Raw genomic sequence first — 17,927 nt, 5'->3', positions numbered from 1 at the left:
TTAGTGTAGCATCCAAACTGGCACCTTGGCTCTAAACCCTTTTGGGCTCAAGCAACTTAGGGTATGTATACACAGCAAAGAATAATTTGTGACCGGCCCAGGCTCATGGGGCTGTTACATTGCTGTGTAGACTTCCAGGCTCAGGCTGAAGCCTGAGCACTGGGACTCTCCCATTTCCCAGGGTCCTGGAGCCAAGGCTCTAGTCTAAGCCCAAGTTGGCTGGCACAGGCCAGTTGCGGGTGTCTAGTTTCTGTGTAGACCTACCTTAGATTCAGATTTGGGCTCAAAACCCCTCTTTCTACTGGCACAGAAGAGGAGCCTTGGATCCAACCCCTCATCTAACTTTGGGGAGAATTTGGATCAGTATCTAAAATGTCCTAGTTCACGTGCGTTTCTAATTAGTTTGTTACATACATACATAGACGCACTTATTTTTATGCCCACAGATTTAATGCTGGTGAAAAATTAATGTCCCTGAGAATGAAATCATTTCTCTACAGAATGGGTACAGCAAAGGCAACGCGAGTGCAAGGCTGCCCCACCAACCTGACCTAGAGAGACCCCCAGTGAGGGTTGAGAGGGCAATCCATTCTCCTGCAGTCCCCGCTGAGACCGCCAAAGGGAAGGCTTCCAGTTTCCTTGGTAGCTGTAGTGACGTGGATGCCTGTTCATTAGGAACTGGATGGCAAGCGCCAGCTTCAGCAAGTCCACAGATCCCCAACAGTAATAACTACCAGCCTGTTGCACTGCCAGCTGGAGTTACGCTGACGGCTCAAAGGTGAGAGGCTCCGTCTCCCGTTACCAGGTGGTCTCCCAAATGCAGATGGTGACGGTCAGTGCTGAAAGTCTGAGAACATCTCACTTCAAAGCAAAGGACTCGTGTGTAGGTTGCTTGAGAAGATAGTTGCATTCTACCTGACCTGTTAGCAGTAGGCAGATGTGGGTATGGGCATTAATACCTTCTCCTCTCTATGGCTAGGCACATATTCAGAAACATCTATGCTTTAACAGCGTGTCCCATGCACACTTTCCTCCCTCTCTTGTGGCTCAGATGTTAAATGGTGCTTACTGCATTCTTGACCTCAGCCATCAGTAAACCATACTTCATTAAGACTGCTTCTAGAAATTGTTTGGCTCACCCACTGCTAAACTGCACCCAGGAATAATCTTATCCATGGAAACCAAATTTATTAGTCCAACAATAATTTAAACAGCAGCCTCTTTTAGTCTGACCCTATTGACCCAACCTCCTGCTGTGACCTTTGATCCTGGGCCGGTGCATATAAGAAGTTGTCCACTTAAAAGATCTAAAATTTGTAAAATGCTTCAAACCCTATTTGTCTATTATGGGAGAATGGGCCTAAATTGTATTTAAGGGCTGGAAGTCTGTTTACTAGTGAAGCACAAGCCTCTGTAGCACATGGTAAAAATACCTAGCAAAAGCAGGGCTATTGATGAGGCTGTTACATCAGACATCATATTACATTAGGCAAGTTTCTTCTATTCAGAACACAGATCTCCTGCTGCTAGTATGCCTGAAAACAAGTACAAGGGCTTAAGCATCCTGCTGTATCAAACTCGCCTCTCCTGCTGTGCTTGTCTTTCGGCTGGATTACCAAAGGGAGGCTACAGAAAGATGCTGTTTCTTAGCCCAGTCCCAGTGTGTATTCAAAGATTATGCAAGTGTAGAGCCGTGCAAAGTGCTGCAGATTTGGTTTATAGCTGCTAGGTAGGCCCCCAGCTATTCCCCTGCATCCAGACTTGTTGAGCTCTGGATCTGGTGCAATGTCTACAATGGGCAGAACCCAATCCCTGGCTCTATTAGGCTGGGGCTGCTGCAAGATGCAAGAGCCATGTGAAGTGAAGCAGGGACAGGGAATGGAATATAATAAGACTCCTTTATGTATCCAGCTGATCCATTGCCAGTTTTTCCATTGGACTGCTTTAATATGAAAGGGATGCAGAATCCACTCCAGTCATCTGCAGAGAAATCCAAGTTTATAGTCAAGTGGAGCCTTTGTTATTAGGGTCCCTGTGTTGGCAAGAATGCTGGCTACATGCCTCTTACACTGCAGTGAAATGAGCCATAAGCATCCCCTGGAAACTTGTTCAATTTTGGTATGTCTACATTACAATGAGAGACCCACAGAGAGCCATGATGAGTCCAAAAGGGAGACTTAATGTGTTGACCACTGGATTCCCCGAACCTTTCCCCCTAATAGATATTGGTGTCGCTTCCATCCTGTTTGCCCCTTTCCACTATTCAGCCGTAAGACCCTGCCTACCAGGGTGGATAAAAAATCAATTATTAAAAAAAAATTTTCAAGGGTTTATTTAAATTTGATTTTTTTTTTTATAAAATGCTTTTTGAGGGAAAAACTTATCTGAAATATCTAAAGATAAAGATACATTGTAGTTCATCAGGGAATAGAGATCATAAATTCTATATTCATGTAATGTTTAAGAAAAAAGTTTTATAAAGGAGTTCCAATAGTTCATGGATTAGGGACCCAATCTTATGGGGTTCCAGGGGCTTCTGTATAGATTTAGGTTAATCTTTCTGTCTACCCCTTTGGACTTGGTACTCAGTCTAGAAGATACCATCAGAGATGCTTAGTTTTGCAGTTCTCAAACTGTGGATTTGTGTCTCCAGAGGTAACATGCTTGTTAACAGCAATAATGTTTTTAACTAAATATCTATATATAGAGGTGAGAAATAACAGACCTCAACTCTGTTGTCCCTCTGCAATTTTGTGTACATGGCCTCAATCCCTTACCTCTCTCTAAAAGTGCAAAGTTTCAAAAGGATGGAATAGATCTGGACAAGGAGAAGTCTGGAGCTAAATGTGAGAAGCGAAGGACATATGCTTGTTTTGTTAAAATATTACATGTTTGCTGTTGAAGAAAAAAATCCAGAATACTTAATGTTGTTTTAGTTAAATAAAACGATTTAAAATGTCTGTCTGGTGATGATCTCTTCCTAATTCATCATGGCAAGAAAACCCTCCAAATATCTCCAATTCAACAGGTTAATTGTTAATATTTGTGAAGTCATTGGGAGGTAAACTATCTGCTTCAATTACCTTTGGTAAATGAACTAACCAAACAATCATTCATTCATTTTCTGATATAGCTGTAAAACTAATCTGAAAAGTTTTCAAAATAAATCACTGTTTAAAAATGTATAGTGTGTACCTTCTAAAAATGAAACCTACATCTTAGTTGTGAAAAATATGTATTAATGTTATAACAACCAACAAGAATGCACTTTTATGTAGAAAATCATGATTAAATAGAGTCTTCCTGACTAGTGATTTAAATCAATTCCATCCTGCTGCCTACACTACAGAAATAACCATGTTGTAAACATGTCTCTGTGGACAGAATTAATAACTGTGTTAGAGAACAATGCTTTAACTTAGGTAACTAACAGTTAATATTTTTTCTGTCCATGCAGGCAAGGGAAAAAACAAAGTTTAACATGGTTATCGATGTAGAGGAGACAGGCCTTTAACCTCTTGTTTGCTCTCGGTGACTATTGAAGTGCGGTGTCCTACTCTAACCTTCTCTGTCCATACTACTCACAGCTGCTACTGCAAAAATGTTCCCCTTCCCACCCTCCTTGCTAGGCAGCCCAATGCTTCCTCATCTGTCAGGTGTGGCTCACTTCCTCTGCAAGAAGAAAAGGAGGACTTGTGGCACCTTGGAGACTAACAAATTTATTTGAGCATAAGCTTTCATGAGATGAGCCTTTTGAAAAGCATCTGAATTTGGTTCTTAGCCCGTTCTCAGAGCCCAGAATTACTGGTCAGATTCAACCCAACTGATTGCTACCTCTAGTTTTAAAAGGAAACTTGATGCATTGTGAGTCTGGTGTAAAGACTAAAACACCTCTCCCCATCCCAGCTTCCCCTTATTTAAGTTGATCTCTGCCCACATCCCCCAACCGCACTTTCACAAATCATGTCAAAAACCCACATATTTAAATGGATTTTAAAGACAGCCTGAGAGTTTCATCTTTTTCCCCTCATTCTACAAACAGGCTGCTCTGTTCCTAGTCAGAGAAAGAGCTGCAGGATGCCTTAGAGAGAGACTTCAGAGGCAAGGGGAAGCCTTTGTGATAAATGCCCCAGGGCCATTTGAAAGCAGTTACCTGAACTTCTTGACCCAGCAGGATTGAGTAGGTGGAGTGGGCAGGAGACTAGTTATGTAGGTTGCCTGTGTGCCTCTGAATTTCACTGAACCAATGTCAGCAACATTCAGCCAGGTCCTCTCCTCAGCTAAGCAGGGTTGGCTCAACCTTTTTTAGTGACATCCCACCAAATGGCATCCTCCATGTGCCATGACCTTGCATGTATAATGTGTCCAAGGTCACGCTGTGCAGAGAGCACCATTTTGTTTGGGAGTGGATGGACTCATCCCGCAGCCTGGATCCAGCCCCCAGGCTGCCAGTTAGTCCACATTTTTTGTAAATTTTGGAGCAATGCAGTGTACGCGTTGCCTAAATAGGTGGGACGCCACTGGGTACCTTTGGTTTGCTAGATTGAAGAATCCATCATCAACTATTGGTTTCCCGTGTAGCTACTTTTATTAAGTCACCCTTTAATCTTCTCTTCATTAAACTAAATACACAAAGCTCCCTGAGCCTATCACGATAAGGCATGTTCTCTAATCCTTTAATCGTTCTTATGGCTCTTTGAACTCTCTCCAATTTATCATGAATTTTGGGCACCAGAACTGGGCCCAGTATTCCGGTAGCAGTCACTCCAGTAGCAAATGCAGAGGTATTCTAACCTCCACCCTCCCACTCAATATTCCCCCGTTTATAGAGCCTGGCCTTTCTAGCCACAGTGTCGCACCTGGAGCTCATGTTCAGCTGAGGATTCCCCATGTCCCTTTCAGAGTCACTGCTTCCTAGGCTAGAGGCCCCCATCCTAAGTGTGGCTAATGTTTTCCATTCCCAAATGTATGACTTGAAATTTGTTTTATTAAAGCCATGCAACATTAGCAAGGTGTGTGTTCTCTGGCAATGGGCAAGGAAGGGAGATGGTGCTTACAAAGCCACCTTTAACCTAATGAGATTCTAGAAAAGGTCAGAGTCAGCAGCTGGCCCTTGTGTGGGAATAAATTGTCAATATAAAATATCTGACATTACTCCACCAGCATCCTGCCGAGCCATCAGCCAGTACACTGCGAAATAATCACTTGAACCTGTGATAAACATAAGAGCTATAGAATGAACAATGGCTACAACCCTGAACATGGAGGTTAATAGTAAAGGTTGCAGTTGTACAGTGCTTTTCACCCAAGGCTCCCAAAACACTTCACAGACATTTATGAAGACTCCCAACACCCTTGGGGAGGTAGGTGAAACGTACTATCCCATTTTACAGACGGGAAATGGGAGCACTGAGAGGTTAGTGACTTGCCAGGTTGCATGGCTGGTCAGCAGCAGAGTTAAGAATACTAGGACTCTGAGCATCCTGCTTTCGCTACAAGACCACACTCGCCCCTTTCTAAACAGATGATGTGAATATTCGGTCTTCCTCTCAGGGGGACATATAATTATTCAGACCCACAGACTTTAAGGTCAGAAGGAACCATCATTATCATCTCCTGCATATTGCAGGCCACAGAACCTCACCCACCCACTCCTGTAATAGACCCCCTAACCTGTGGCTGAGTTACCAAAGTCCTCAAATCATGGTTTAAAGACTTCAAATTACAGAGAATCAACCATTCACACTAGTTTAAACCTACAAGTGACCCATGCCCCATGCTGCAGAGGAAGGTGAAAACTCCCAGGTCTCTGCTAATGGGACCCAGTGGGAAAATTCCTTCCCAACCCCAAATATTGTGATCAGTTAGACCCTGAGCATGTGGGCAAGACCCACCAGCCAGACACTTGGGAAAGAATTCTCTGTAGTAACTCAGAGCTCTCCCCATCTAGGTGTCACGTCACTGGCCGTTGGAGGTAGTTGCTGCTAGCAGGCGCCGGTCAGCCACATGCCCATTGTAGGCCATCTCATCACATCATCGCTGTCAAACTTTTCAAGCGCAATCTTGAAGCCAGTGAGGTTTTTTGTCCCCACTGCTCCCTGTGGATGTTTGAACACCCATTGACTTCCCTAGGAGCAGAGTTAGGGAGTTACACAAGGGCTGAGTTGAACCAATGAAGAGTCAAACTCACAATTCCAGGGGAGGTTCGATATTCAAAGCCCGGAGTACAGGCCATCAAACCATCACTTGTGGATAATAATAAAGCTTTAGAAATCAGTTTGTGCAACTAATGGATTGCATTATTAGTCTACTGTAGCAGCGCACACTGAAGAGTCCAGACTCTATAGTCTACATGATGCATTTGCTGGGAAGGCCTTAAATTTCACAGCCAAGTTTGGGTGAGATTCTGTTTAGTTCACAGTGCGACAGGTTGATTTGGCCCAAGCAGATCCACAAAGAGACTGGTGAGCCACAAAAGACAAAATGTTTTAATTCTCCTGTGCTGTGGGATTCCCCTAGCAAGCAGTATTACAGGAGAAGACTAATCTAACGCAGCCAGGTAATAAGAGGTTATTCCACTGCATAATTTCCTTTGCAGAGTTGTTACCAAAATCTCAGCTGACCTGGTGAGGCTGTGTGACATCAACCAGCTCCCTTCCAGGATCAGCTGTGGCATTCAGATGTTTGAAGTTGTAATAGTCAGATGTTTTAAGTACAAATAGAAACTGAAAATATTATGCTCTTCCAGTATTTAGCCAAGCCCCTGAACGGAAGTTGGCTTTAATCTCTCTCCCTATTTTTACTTCTTCCTTGTAACAAACATTTTAAAGGAACAATGAGAAAAAAAACACACCTTTAGACTCTAGGAAACAAATTCAGCATTGCCAAGGAAGGGGGACCTATTAGATTGGACTTCTTGGACCAACCTGTCAGATGTTTCTTTTCTAAAGTGGAACTCATTGCTTTTCCTGTTTGCCTCGGACCACGTGCGCACGCACACACACCTACCTTAGTAGAGTGAGTGAGTGAGTGTTCCCAGCCAGATGGTTAGCCTGCCACAGATCTATGCTGTACGTGTTTAGTGAGAAAGATGGCTCAGGGATTAATGGGATTTAGCATCCCTCTCTTCCAAACTGGTAGTTTGAGCCCAGCCCAAGGCATTGTTGATGTGAAGTCATCACTAACAATGGATAAAAGTCACACACACAAACCCTGGAAGTGAAGATACTTTTCTGCACCTTTGGAGGAGTCCCTTTCCCCTCTCTCTCCCCCCATAATAGAATCAGACTCTCCAATTACATGAGGTGCAGGATAACATAGTGGCCTGCTAGACATGGGGACCTGAAAGCACTTATTCCTTGTGAATGGGATTTTCAAAGGAGCAGCCTATAACTCTTCTGGGCATGTTGAAAATCACAACCTAACAGGGAAGAACATTGGTAACTAAACATCAGTGATTATTTACCTATACAATAGGGCAAGACTGTGAGATTTTAGTTAGGCAGGTAAAGGAGCTCTGCTCCAGGAGCGAGCGGCTGTGAATAATGCATTACAGGCGTTCAAAGGTACCTTTTCAAAACATCCGACACTCAGCTTCCCTTTTTTGCACTGCAAAATGAATTGCAGGGGCAAGTCCTGAGGACTTGCCCCTCTAACTACCCCGTGTGTAAGGTGGTAGGTGGTGCTATGTGGCGAATAGTGGCAGCAGTGGGCACTCCTACGTAGCCATGTATAACGCACTAATCGCTGTGGTATCAGAGTGCCATGAGAAGTACGACTTCATTACTGCTTGGGGCTGCTGTGACAGACTGACAACTGCCAGAGCCCATGTTAGAGTGGGGGTTAACTCTGATAAAAAGAACCTACACTCATGGTAAGCACTTATGTGTTTTTTTCTCTGCAGTTTATTTACCATAAAAATAAAATAGATTTGCATAGGAAGTGCTGTGTGTGTGGTACCTTATATCTGTAGCAATTACACTGTTGCTCTGGTCTCTGAAGAGAGCCTGCCAGCAAACGTCCTTGGTCAGCCTGCCTGTGCTGAGACCAACACAGTGAAGGGTGAGCACTGTGCGCCTGGAAATACCCCAGTCAGAAGGGAGAGACGGGGGTCTCTACCCAAGAAGGGCAACGGCTGGGGAGCTGGAAGCCGAAGAGGGGGTGTCAAATGTAAAGGGAAGGGTAAACACCTTTAAATCCCTCCTAGCCAGAGGAAAAACCCTTTCCTCTGTAAAGGGTTAAGAAGCTAGGATAACCTCACTGGCACCTGACCAAAATGACAAATGAGGAGACAAGATACTTTCAAAGATGGAGGGGGGGAGAAACAAAGGCTCGCTCTGTCTAGGTGATGCTTTTGCCGGGGACAGAAGAGGAATGGAGTCTTAGAGCTTAGTAAGTAATCTAGCTAGCTATGCGTTAGATTCTGTTTTGTTTAAATGGCTGAGAAAATAAACTGTGCTGAATGGATTGTATATTCCTGTTTGTGTGTCTTTTTGTAACTTAAGGTTTTGCCTAGAGGGATTCTTGATTACCCTGTAAGGTATTTACAATCCTGATTTTACAGAGGTGAGATTCTTTTACTTTTTTTCCTTCAATTAAAATTCTTCTTTTAAGAACCAGATTGCTTTTTCATTGTTCTTAAGATCCAAGGGTTTGGGTCTGTGTTCACCTATGCAAACTGGTGAGGATTTTTATCAAGCCTTCCCCCGGAAAGGGGGTGTAGGGTTTGGGGAGGATTTTAAGGGGAAAGACGTTTCCAAGTGGGCTCTTTCCCGGTTATACATTTGTTAGACGCTTGGGGGTGGCAGCAATAAAGTCCAAGGGCAAAAGGTAAAATAGTTTATACCTTGGGGAAGTTTTAACCTAAGCTGGTAAAAATAAGCTTATGGGGTTTTCATGCAGGTCCCCACATCTGTACCCCTAGAGTGAGAAAGGAACCTTGATGGACCGCTGAGGGGGAAATAGAGATGACGTTGCTCTGAAACGTGACAGCATCCACAACGTGGAAGTATTTTTGTGGACCACTTAGGCACGCTGTGCATGACAGAGAGCCCGCAAGTCTCATGCCACAATAGACAGGTTGTGACATGGCCTGGACAGTTTGTTCTAAACATACACATACCGCTAAACCACACAGAGCTCCACTGTTGACTTAGCTGCATCGCCACTTGAATCAGCTGCCTTCATACCCTGAATCAAAATTACAACCTACTGAATCAGATGTCTCGCCTACTAAACCCCCCACTCTATTAAGTTTCTGGCCTGACTTGTTCAAGCCGATTGTCCATTTAAAAGCTAGGAGAAGAAAGACAGATGGCCAGTCTAATAGACTTAAATAGAAGGACTATTTCGCTGGTGGGAAATGTTACCCCTGTTAATGTTTGCCGGCACATAAGGCTTGAGCCAAAATCCATTTGCTGTCCATTTGCCAAATCATAGACTGAAACTCTCAGGCTTGAACAAACCAGATCAGCTTTGTGAGAATTGCTTTCTGTATGGCATAACACAGAGCCGAGCATGGCAAGTGCTAACTCTAGGGGACAGACTGTCTCACAAGATCGCCAATGTGGCCAGAGCAGTAAGTGTAAATTATTGAAAATAAATATAGCACAGGCTGTGTCTGTAAGAGAGCATAAATATTTTGTATTTACTATACACAGCTCCTTTCTTCAGAGGATCTCCAAGTTTTCCTGACATACAACAACAGGGAGAGAAGCAGTATTAAAACCTGGGCAGTTAGACCAGAGACTGGTCATGGGACCTGTCAAGAGATGCATTTCTAATGTGCCCATCACTGGAGCAGATGAAGATACCAAACCTTTCGCCTCTAGGGTGCTAATCTGAATCCTGATTGGGTCAGTATAGACCCTCTCGTGACTGGGCGGGTGGCATACGTGAGGCAAATTGGATGGTTTCAATCAAGTTCCCACCTCAACAGGTGTCCCATAACTAGCACAGTCAGAGAAGCCAAAATTACAATGGGACATGGAGACTGAACTGCCCTCTCTTTGAAGAGTGATGGATGAGGTTGACAGGCAAAGCTGCATGAGGGAAGCTTGGACTTGGTCTGACAACAGGGTTCAACCATCCAGCACCCTTATGACAGCAATTAAAATCCACACTTTAAAGAGTAGCTCAGCAGACAAACCCACCATTATAGCAGGAAAATGTACTCAAGCATGTGAGCACAATGGCTGTAGCCCACAGAGGATAAGTCCTAGGATTGAATGCAGCCAACTAAAGTTTGCCTTGGGCTCTGCGTTTTAAAAGCAGTAGGTTCTGGATTCTAAACCACATCCTACGTGGGATATAGCGATAAACTGATGGCTGTAGTGTATAAAACCAGTACCTGTGATGTCTTGCAGTATTGCTTTCAGAACAGCAAATTTACATTAGAAATGGTGAAAAGCAGAGGGTGGTTAAAAGAACAAATAAGAGAATAAAAAACAAAGTGCCACACACAGGAGAGAACTGTCCATTTGATACCTTTCATGTGCATTGAATTCACTAAAAATGAGACACAGGTAACTTCTGTACCCTGAAGGAGGAATGTATTATTACAAAGATACTACTTATGTACAGCATGGTCTGGATAAATCCTCTACACCTGCCTGCACTTTTCTCGCATCAGAATAGAGTTTCATTCTAATCTTTGTAATGACACATTCTCAAGTGCTTTCCATAAGGAGATGGAAAAGATGCTACCAGTCACCTTTCATTGTCTGGAGTTAGAGTTAATGATAATTAGCCTTCTCCCTCTGCACAGCTTCCAGGACCTCTGCTTAGTGTCAGAGAAAAGAGTCAAAGCAAAAACACTTAATTTGTGCTGCTGTGAAAAAGTGTTGCAGGCTTTTACCATTACAGCCCACTCTCTCTCTCTGTGTGTGTGTGTGTGTGTGTGTGTGTGTGTGTGTGTGTGTGTGTGTGTGTGTGTGTGATCAGCAGACTAATGCCTTGCGTCTCATTCTCGGCACAAAGCATAAAGACTGCTGAGGAGAAGCGGCATCAAGCAAATCTTTTACAGTGACAAGTTGCAGACTACCATTCTGCCTCCATGATGCATTTCCCATGCACGACACTATTCTTCCCCAGACAGTGTGCGTGGGTCTGCACACGTCGCCATGCTAACCGTCACTTAAAATGACTAAGTGGTGGCATGAATTGCAAACAGCACAATGTCTCGGTTTCACACGGCACTTGAGGACATGACTATTCTCTACTCCTATCTGTTACATTATCGCATACAGCCTTGTGCGTGTCAGGGCTGCTCAAGTGTGTGATATTCTTCCATGCTGCAGCTACAGATCAGGGGTTCTTAACTGATTGACCATTGTGGGCCGCATCCACACAATGCATATACTACCTGTATGGCCCTGAGGCGGTCACATGGGCCACAGCTGTGTGCTGATTGGGCTGCAGGTTGAGAACCACTGCTACAGCAGCTGAGCCATAACACAGCTGAAACCAAGGGTATGTCTACACTACCCACATTACAGCGTGGCTGCGGCAGCACCGTGACATGGGCAGTGTAGACACGCTTTATCGCCGGGGGAGAGCTCTCCTGGTAATTTAAGAAAACAAAACAAAAACAAAACCCAACTTGAGGTAGTAGCTGGTCCGTGGCTCTAAGTTCCAGCTTTCACTCTCACTCTCCTTGTGGTCCAGGGCTCCTAGGCATCCATCCAGAGTAAGAAACAGACCAGACCAAAGGAAGACTGAAATGTCACTGGTTTGCCCCTTCAGATTTACTTTAGGAACCTTCATTAGTGCTACATGTCTGGGCTTAGGCCTAATTAAGCTGCTTGCAGTGGAACACACTGCTAGAAGCCAGGAGAAAAGGTCAGGTCGAGTCGAGGGGGCTGCTAATCAAATCGCTGCGTGAAGCGGCGCATGGTTTTCCACAGTCTGCGGAGGTGTCCCAAACTGCTCAGCTCCGGTTCTTCGTTAGAGTAAGGAATTGTGCAGACAAGGAGAGAACAGATGAAACCAGCTGGTTTATAGCACGCAGCCATCACCCCTTTAGTGGGCAGGAGATTGTGTTTATGGTACACACGCGCTTCAGAACACTCACATGGAGGTCACTGACAGCACCTAAATCTGGAGTGATGGTTGCCTTCAGTGGTTTGAAGGGAAGCGTGCTAGCTAGGCAAATACTGGAGCTTGGCAATTGCTCCATTTCACCTGGCCCGAAGGATAGCAACACACAAGGGTGCTTGCCTAGTTCTAGGGATACGTAATAGGTGAGCGTCAATAAGCAGCATGGAGCTGAAGAACAAAAAAAGAGCATTAGGAGAAGGGAAATCCCAAATTTTAATCCTGGCTCTGCCATCGATTTCCTAAATGGCCTTGGGCAGTCGCTTTGATTTTATGCTGTGCAGTTTTCCCACTACTGCTGATCTCCTTCAAAAGGGGAGTGGAAGGGATGTGTTTGTACCATGATCCTTCTATGAAAGATGGGCAGATGTACCTTTTGTATGCACCTACTATTATAATCAGCAGATTTAGAGAGAAATAGTTAGACCTGATCTATGCAGATTTTGTACTGGTACGGCTCTTGCTTAGTGGGGAGGGAAGAGTGTTATACCTGTACAACTCCCACAGCTATACAGGTATAAAAAGGTACCTTATACCCCTGGAGCTCATTCCCCTTCCTATATAGGAATTAATTACATGAACAATTAACTTAATACACTTTCAAAGCAGGATTATAGACTATATATTAGCCAGATTTGAAGAACTGTATCATGTACGCAGGTCCTTTGAGTGTACCTGAAAGGCAGTACATCTTAACCCTTGTGCAGACAATCCCTGAGGCACATTTGCACCAGTGTAACTGTGCCCACCCTAGGAGTTACACTACTGATCTTTACTGACATAGTTTAAGGGTGTGCCTACACACAAAACATATACCGTTCTTACTGCTTTCGGAAATTCTTCTGGCTCTGCAGTTGCACACGGTTTTGGAAAGCGCTCGGCATTAACAGCACTTCCTTGGTTTAAGTGGAAGGAGAGATCCTAGGGACCCCAAGACGTAATAACTGTTACTCTTAATAAGAGCACAGGACTGTGGGTCAGATCGTGGGTGTTTGGTCTCATGCCCGTTTTGACTGCACCAACTACAAACTTGTCCCTATTTTCACTCTCAGTAAGCAAGTAGCGTTGTCTTTTCAGATATTCTTTTTTGTATCACGATTAGCTCTGTCGGTAGGGTGGGGAACTCAGGACCGTGAATTCAGCCTTCTACATCTTCCTTGCTGTTCTCTGTATTGTGACAGGCATCACCAAGTATTAAAATGTTCCTTTTCACTTCTCAGTGTTGAGTTGATACGGCAGAGTTCCTGTGAAAGACTGAACTTCCAGAAAGTCAATGGCATAAAGGCACAAACAGCATCAAGAATATCTAACTGGAAGAATTCTAGGACTTTGGAAGTGCACCCCCAAAGGCATTGCTGCCCAAAAGGACTATTTACCCATGTCGCAATGAAAATGTTTTAATGGAGTTTAGCAAGGGCTCTAGGAGTTTGCATCCTTCTGCTCAGTGAACTATTGGGGTTCCAACCAACTGATTGGTCAAGTAGCTTTCAGTAATCCCCATTGCAAGACTTTGGTAAGGAACAGACTACACAAAATGTTATGGGGGATGTACATTTTTTCTTAAAGGAGAAAGAGTTTAATAGGTTCTTCCACACCACCCTAGAAAATCTAGTGTAATGCATCATATTGCAAGGGGGCACCCTGGCTTGTGTTGCCAGTGAATTAAAGCATTATATTCTTTATCACCAGCAGACCAAGTTACCCCAATGTCTCCTTGAGTAGAAAAGCCCAAACTTCTGCAGCCCTCAGTATCACATCCTGGGCCTAGGAAAGTAAAGATAACTGAGATTTATCTTTATTTATCTTTAAATGAGCTCATTTAAGCCCATGGTTTTGAGAGAGTAAACGGAACTAGAGTGGATGCAGTTACCAATTCTTTTACCAAAGGGGGTTCCAGATTGCCTTTCAGTGTTCAGGGTACGTCTACGCTGCCAATAAAAAGGTATGTTAGTTAACTCGAGTTCAGGTAACAGTAAGGACACAGCAGCTTCCCCTGAAGACTCTCTCAAACTGGAGTTCAACAGAGCTGCTGTATATTCACTGCTATTTTTAACACTCATTAGATATTGCAAGTTAAGAATACTTTTTTTTTTTTTGTGTCGCACACAGTGCGACACCTTGAGTCATTGTTCATAGTTAAAAATGCCAGGGAAAGGGTTTACTTCTTGATTTACACAGCAAGTCATGAACAAAGGCCCTAGGTAATTAAAAAGAAAATGTGAAACTGGCAACACCAGCAATGCTAATGGTAAATTCAACAAAACTGTTCTTTAGCTCAGAGTGTGATGAAAGTCAGAGTCATATGCACAGCGGGCTGATCTGGTACGATCATTGTGGCAGATGTGCCAACTTAGCTGTGATTTCTCGAGTGATTAACACTGAGAACTCCCTCAGGTCTCCTAATTCATTAGTGTTAAGGCCTCAGCTACTGATACCCACAGTGGTTAGGTTACCCTAATATAGCTAGATCCTTGCTGCACTTTAAAAGCAGTGTTGATCTGTACAACTCCAATCTGGCAGAGATGCTTATCAGCCTCCACAGGAGCATCATGAGACTAATTTATCTATCTAAAGGTTTTTCTATAGCGTTCTTCACCACAGCATCCAAGTCAAAAGATTAATAGTAGTCTTTGTTAGTAAAACCACTGGAAGTACTAAATTGGAGTCAGGATATCTAGCTTTTAGGTCTGCCTCTACCATGCCTTTGCTCTGTGCCTCAGTTTTCCCACCTGTAAAACCGAACAAAGCTTATTCCCTTTGACAAAGTGCTTCGCAACCTAGAGATAAGTGCCAAGCGTGAATTCCTGTTTTTCTGCTCAAATGCTTCATAGTCTTTCCATTTTTGTCATTTTAAAAGCAGTTGAACGTTCAGCTCCAGGACCTTGCAAGGGACTCCCAGAAGAAAGTGTCTGTAGGCTTGTAATTGAAACAGGAGGCAGCAACAATCTTTGAATACATTGGTTTTGGCTGCCATCCATTTGCAAGCTTGCACACAAAATCGGATTCAAAAATCCAGGCCTGACAGAGAAGGGTTGCCATCAGTTATGTATCCTGTTTGAATGAGTCATTGCACTGTCCACCACACAAGAAGTGATGCTTATTAGCAAAATGATGAGTGCCCATGTTAACAGTTTGTCTGTCATTTTGTTGCTCTGCAGCTTGAAAGCTATCCTGGTGGGGACGCCTCAGAACAACACAGTAGATCTCTCTGGCATCCCTCTGACACTGAAGGACTTGGACCGCATCATCTCATACCTCCAGCACAGCTCAGAGCACATCAACAATGTGGAGCTGTGCTTCACGGAGCTGACTGACGAGATGTTCCTTCAACTTCTGCCCATCCTCAGTGCCCTGCCTCACCTCACCACTCTCTCCCTGAACGGCAACAGACTCACCAAAGCAATCCTTCGGGACCTGACAGAAACGCTGAAGGACCCCAAGAAGTTCTCCAGAGTGACGTGGATTGATCTGGGCAACAACGTGGATATCTTTTCTTTGCCGCAGCCCTTTTTGGTCAGCCTCAAGAAACGATGTCCCAAACAAGGCAACTTGCCAACCATTCTGGAGTTTGGGGAGGGCCAGATGAGTGACTTGGAAAGTCAAGAGGACCTGTGCTCAGCCAACGAAGATAGAAACCAACCAGACAAGATCAACAATGCAGACACCAGACGGCTGCTGACAGAGAGAACAACTGAGGTTGGGACGCTGACAAATAAATGCGACTCTGAGCAGGAAGCTGCTTGTGAGATAGCTCAGACATGATGTTCAGCTGTGTCACTTGGCTGGGTACTTTGAAAAGAGACACTTTAAAACTGATACCTCACCTATGAAGGTTCTTATTAAATGTTGATTTACTTGTTCAGATGTCTATACAATCAATGCTTTGAGACTTTAGACTGTTGCCTCATCAGTTTCCTCTCATCGTATGAATGTCAACCGATTTTGTTTCGTAGAGAACATAAAAATGTGATCAAGTTGTATACCCATATTTTATAAAGCTGGCCAGGTATTTTTAAACATTAGGAATGAGCTGTGCTTTTTATCTCTCTCTTTAAAAAAAAAAAAAATCTATAACAGCAAGGTATCATAATGCCAGTTCCTTAAATAGCACAAAAGGAGAAGAAAACAGCAAACAGAATTTGGCAGAGAGGTATCTGTTTTGAGATGAAATTGTTCTTACTGAATCTAGCAAAATCTTAGTTTTAAAGTTCTCTCTCTTGTAAACAATGGATAAATGGTTGCCATCCCTAAGGGGGACTCTTGCGGAGACCAAAATTAAACCTATCCCCACTCTGAACCACACTGAAGAGTAGCATACTTGGTCAATGACAAAACAACCGAGGAATATTTCCCTGCACCAGCCAGTAAGCATGAAATTCACCTCCTGTGCAGAGGGGTCAGCACAAGGAGAATGTGCCCCATAAGACCTGTTTTAATTGGAGTATAGTTGTTGGGCTGGGCATATGTACAGGGGTGAATTGCCACTGCAAATACTTGCTCCTTACCACCACCATTTGGAATCTAGAAAGGCTGTCGCACTCTCTGGCCTTACAGGAGCTGGATCAGCAAGACATCCAGTAGCGAGCACATTTGGTCCTAGAGTTTAGCTACCACTCCCACTACTGTAAATAACTCCATTGCTTTCAGTGAAATTACTTGGCGTTTACGCCACTATAACCGAGAGCAGAATTTGGGACCGTCTATAAAGTTTGAATTCAGGGGTTTGGTTCAGGCCCATCTCTAGTACATGTAAAAGGGACAGAGCTGTTCCTAACAAATATTTATTACAATATGGAACGTTTATAGAAGAAAAAATGAACAAAAAAGTTTTCCTTGGGAAATTTTTTAATACACTGCCATTCCAGGGTGGGCAGGCACAAGCCAACTGAAGATCCATCAGGCTTGTACCAGTTTTTTAGGTTATTTGACTGTCCCTACTGCCCCTGACCAGAAGTGCTTTGTTTCTAAACATGTTTAGAAGAGAAACAGTTTTGAATTTCCAATAGCAAATGGAGATGGGACCTGCACTGCTGGCTTTGAATCTGGATCCTGTCTTCCCCAAAGTTCAGGGGGGTTTGGAGCTGGAATTTGCAGTGGGACCCATCTTTCTTGAGCATTTTAGTACACTTAAAGGACCAAACCTGATTCCTGGCATGAAATGTAGCCATTTGGCTTTCTGTTTGTGTCCTGTTATTTGAATAGCTTTAGAGCATCATCTCCTTGGCTCAGGCATGAGTGACAACTCTTTTGGCTTTATCTACAAGTACAAATGCATTCAGAGAGTTTTCAATCTTCCCTTTGGCATTAGCCCCATAACATTGCTACGCTATAAGTCTGCTTCCCCTCCGTGCAAGAAAATATCTTATAAGAGATTCTGCTACTCATTTAAATACAGCTGGCAAAATTCATTTTGATTTGCATGTATCTAACATTTTTCTAACTGCTCATTCTTTTCACCAGGCATAAAAACTTTGCAGTGAATAAACTTTTTCTGTTTGCAGTAAAGGAGCTATCCATAATAAAAATAAATGACACAGTGTTTAATAGAGACCTTGTCTTGAGTTTGCATTTATTACAGGCTTCACACTACCGGGACCACAGCAGCAAAGCCCAGAATATCTGCCTCATTGAAAATATTTCCCTGCAGTGTCTGTGATATACATTCATAAAGCACCTACCCACACATTTCTCCACTAAACAAATGGTAGTTAACAATAATACTTCCGGGCTGATTCTGCCTTCTCACAACAGTGTAAACCCAGTGTGAATCTATTGACACCTGTGTAAGAGCACAATTGGACTCTTAGCACTGCCTGCCCAGTGGCAAAGCGCCA

At 43.7% G+C, this 17,927-nt stretch overlaps 1 protein-coding gene across 1 annotated transcript in view; it reads left to right on the top strand.

Moving 5' to 3' along the window:
* Window positions 1–17,643, top strand: part of LRRC75A (leucine rich repeat containing 75A) — a 182,603-nt gene extending 164,960 nt beyond the window's left edge. Inside the window, exon 4 of the mRNA XM_038376199.2 lies at window positions 15,252–17,643. Within this exon, the coding sequence (XP_038232127.1) occupies window positions 15,252–15,855 (604 nt within the window). The 3' untranslated portion in view covers window positions 15,856–17,643. The remainder of the gene's footprint in view (window positions 1–15,251) is intronic.
* Window positions 17,644–17,927: the final 284 nt, after the last annotated feature.

Source organism: Dermochelys coriacea, chromosome 17 (genome assembly GCF_009764565.3).
Source record: "Dermochelys coriacea isolate rDerCor1 chromosome 17, rDerCor1.pri.v4, whole genome shotgun sequence".
Lineage (NCBI taxonomy): Eukaryota > Metazoa > Chordata > Testudines > Dermochelyidae > Dermochelys > Dermochelys coriacea.
The sequence above is the reverse complement of the archived record's forward strand: the minus strand, read 5'-3'. Positions and strand labels throughout refer to the sequence as shown.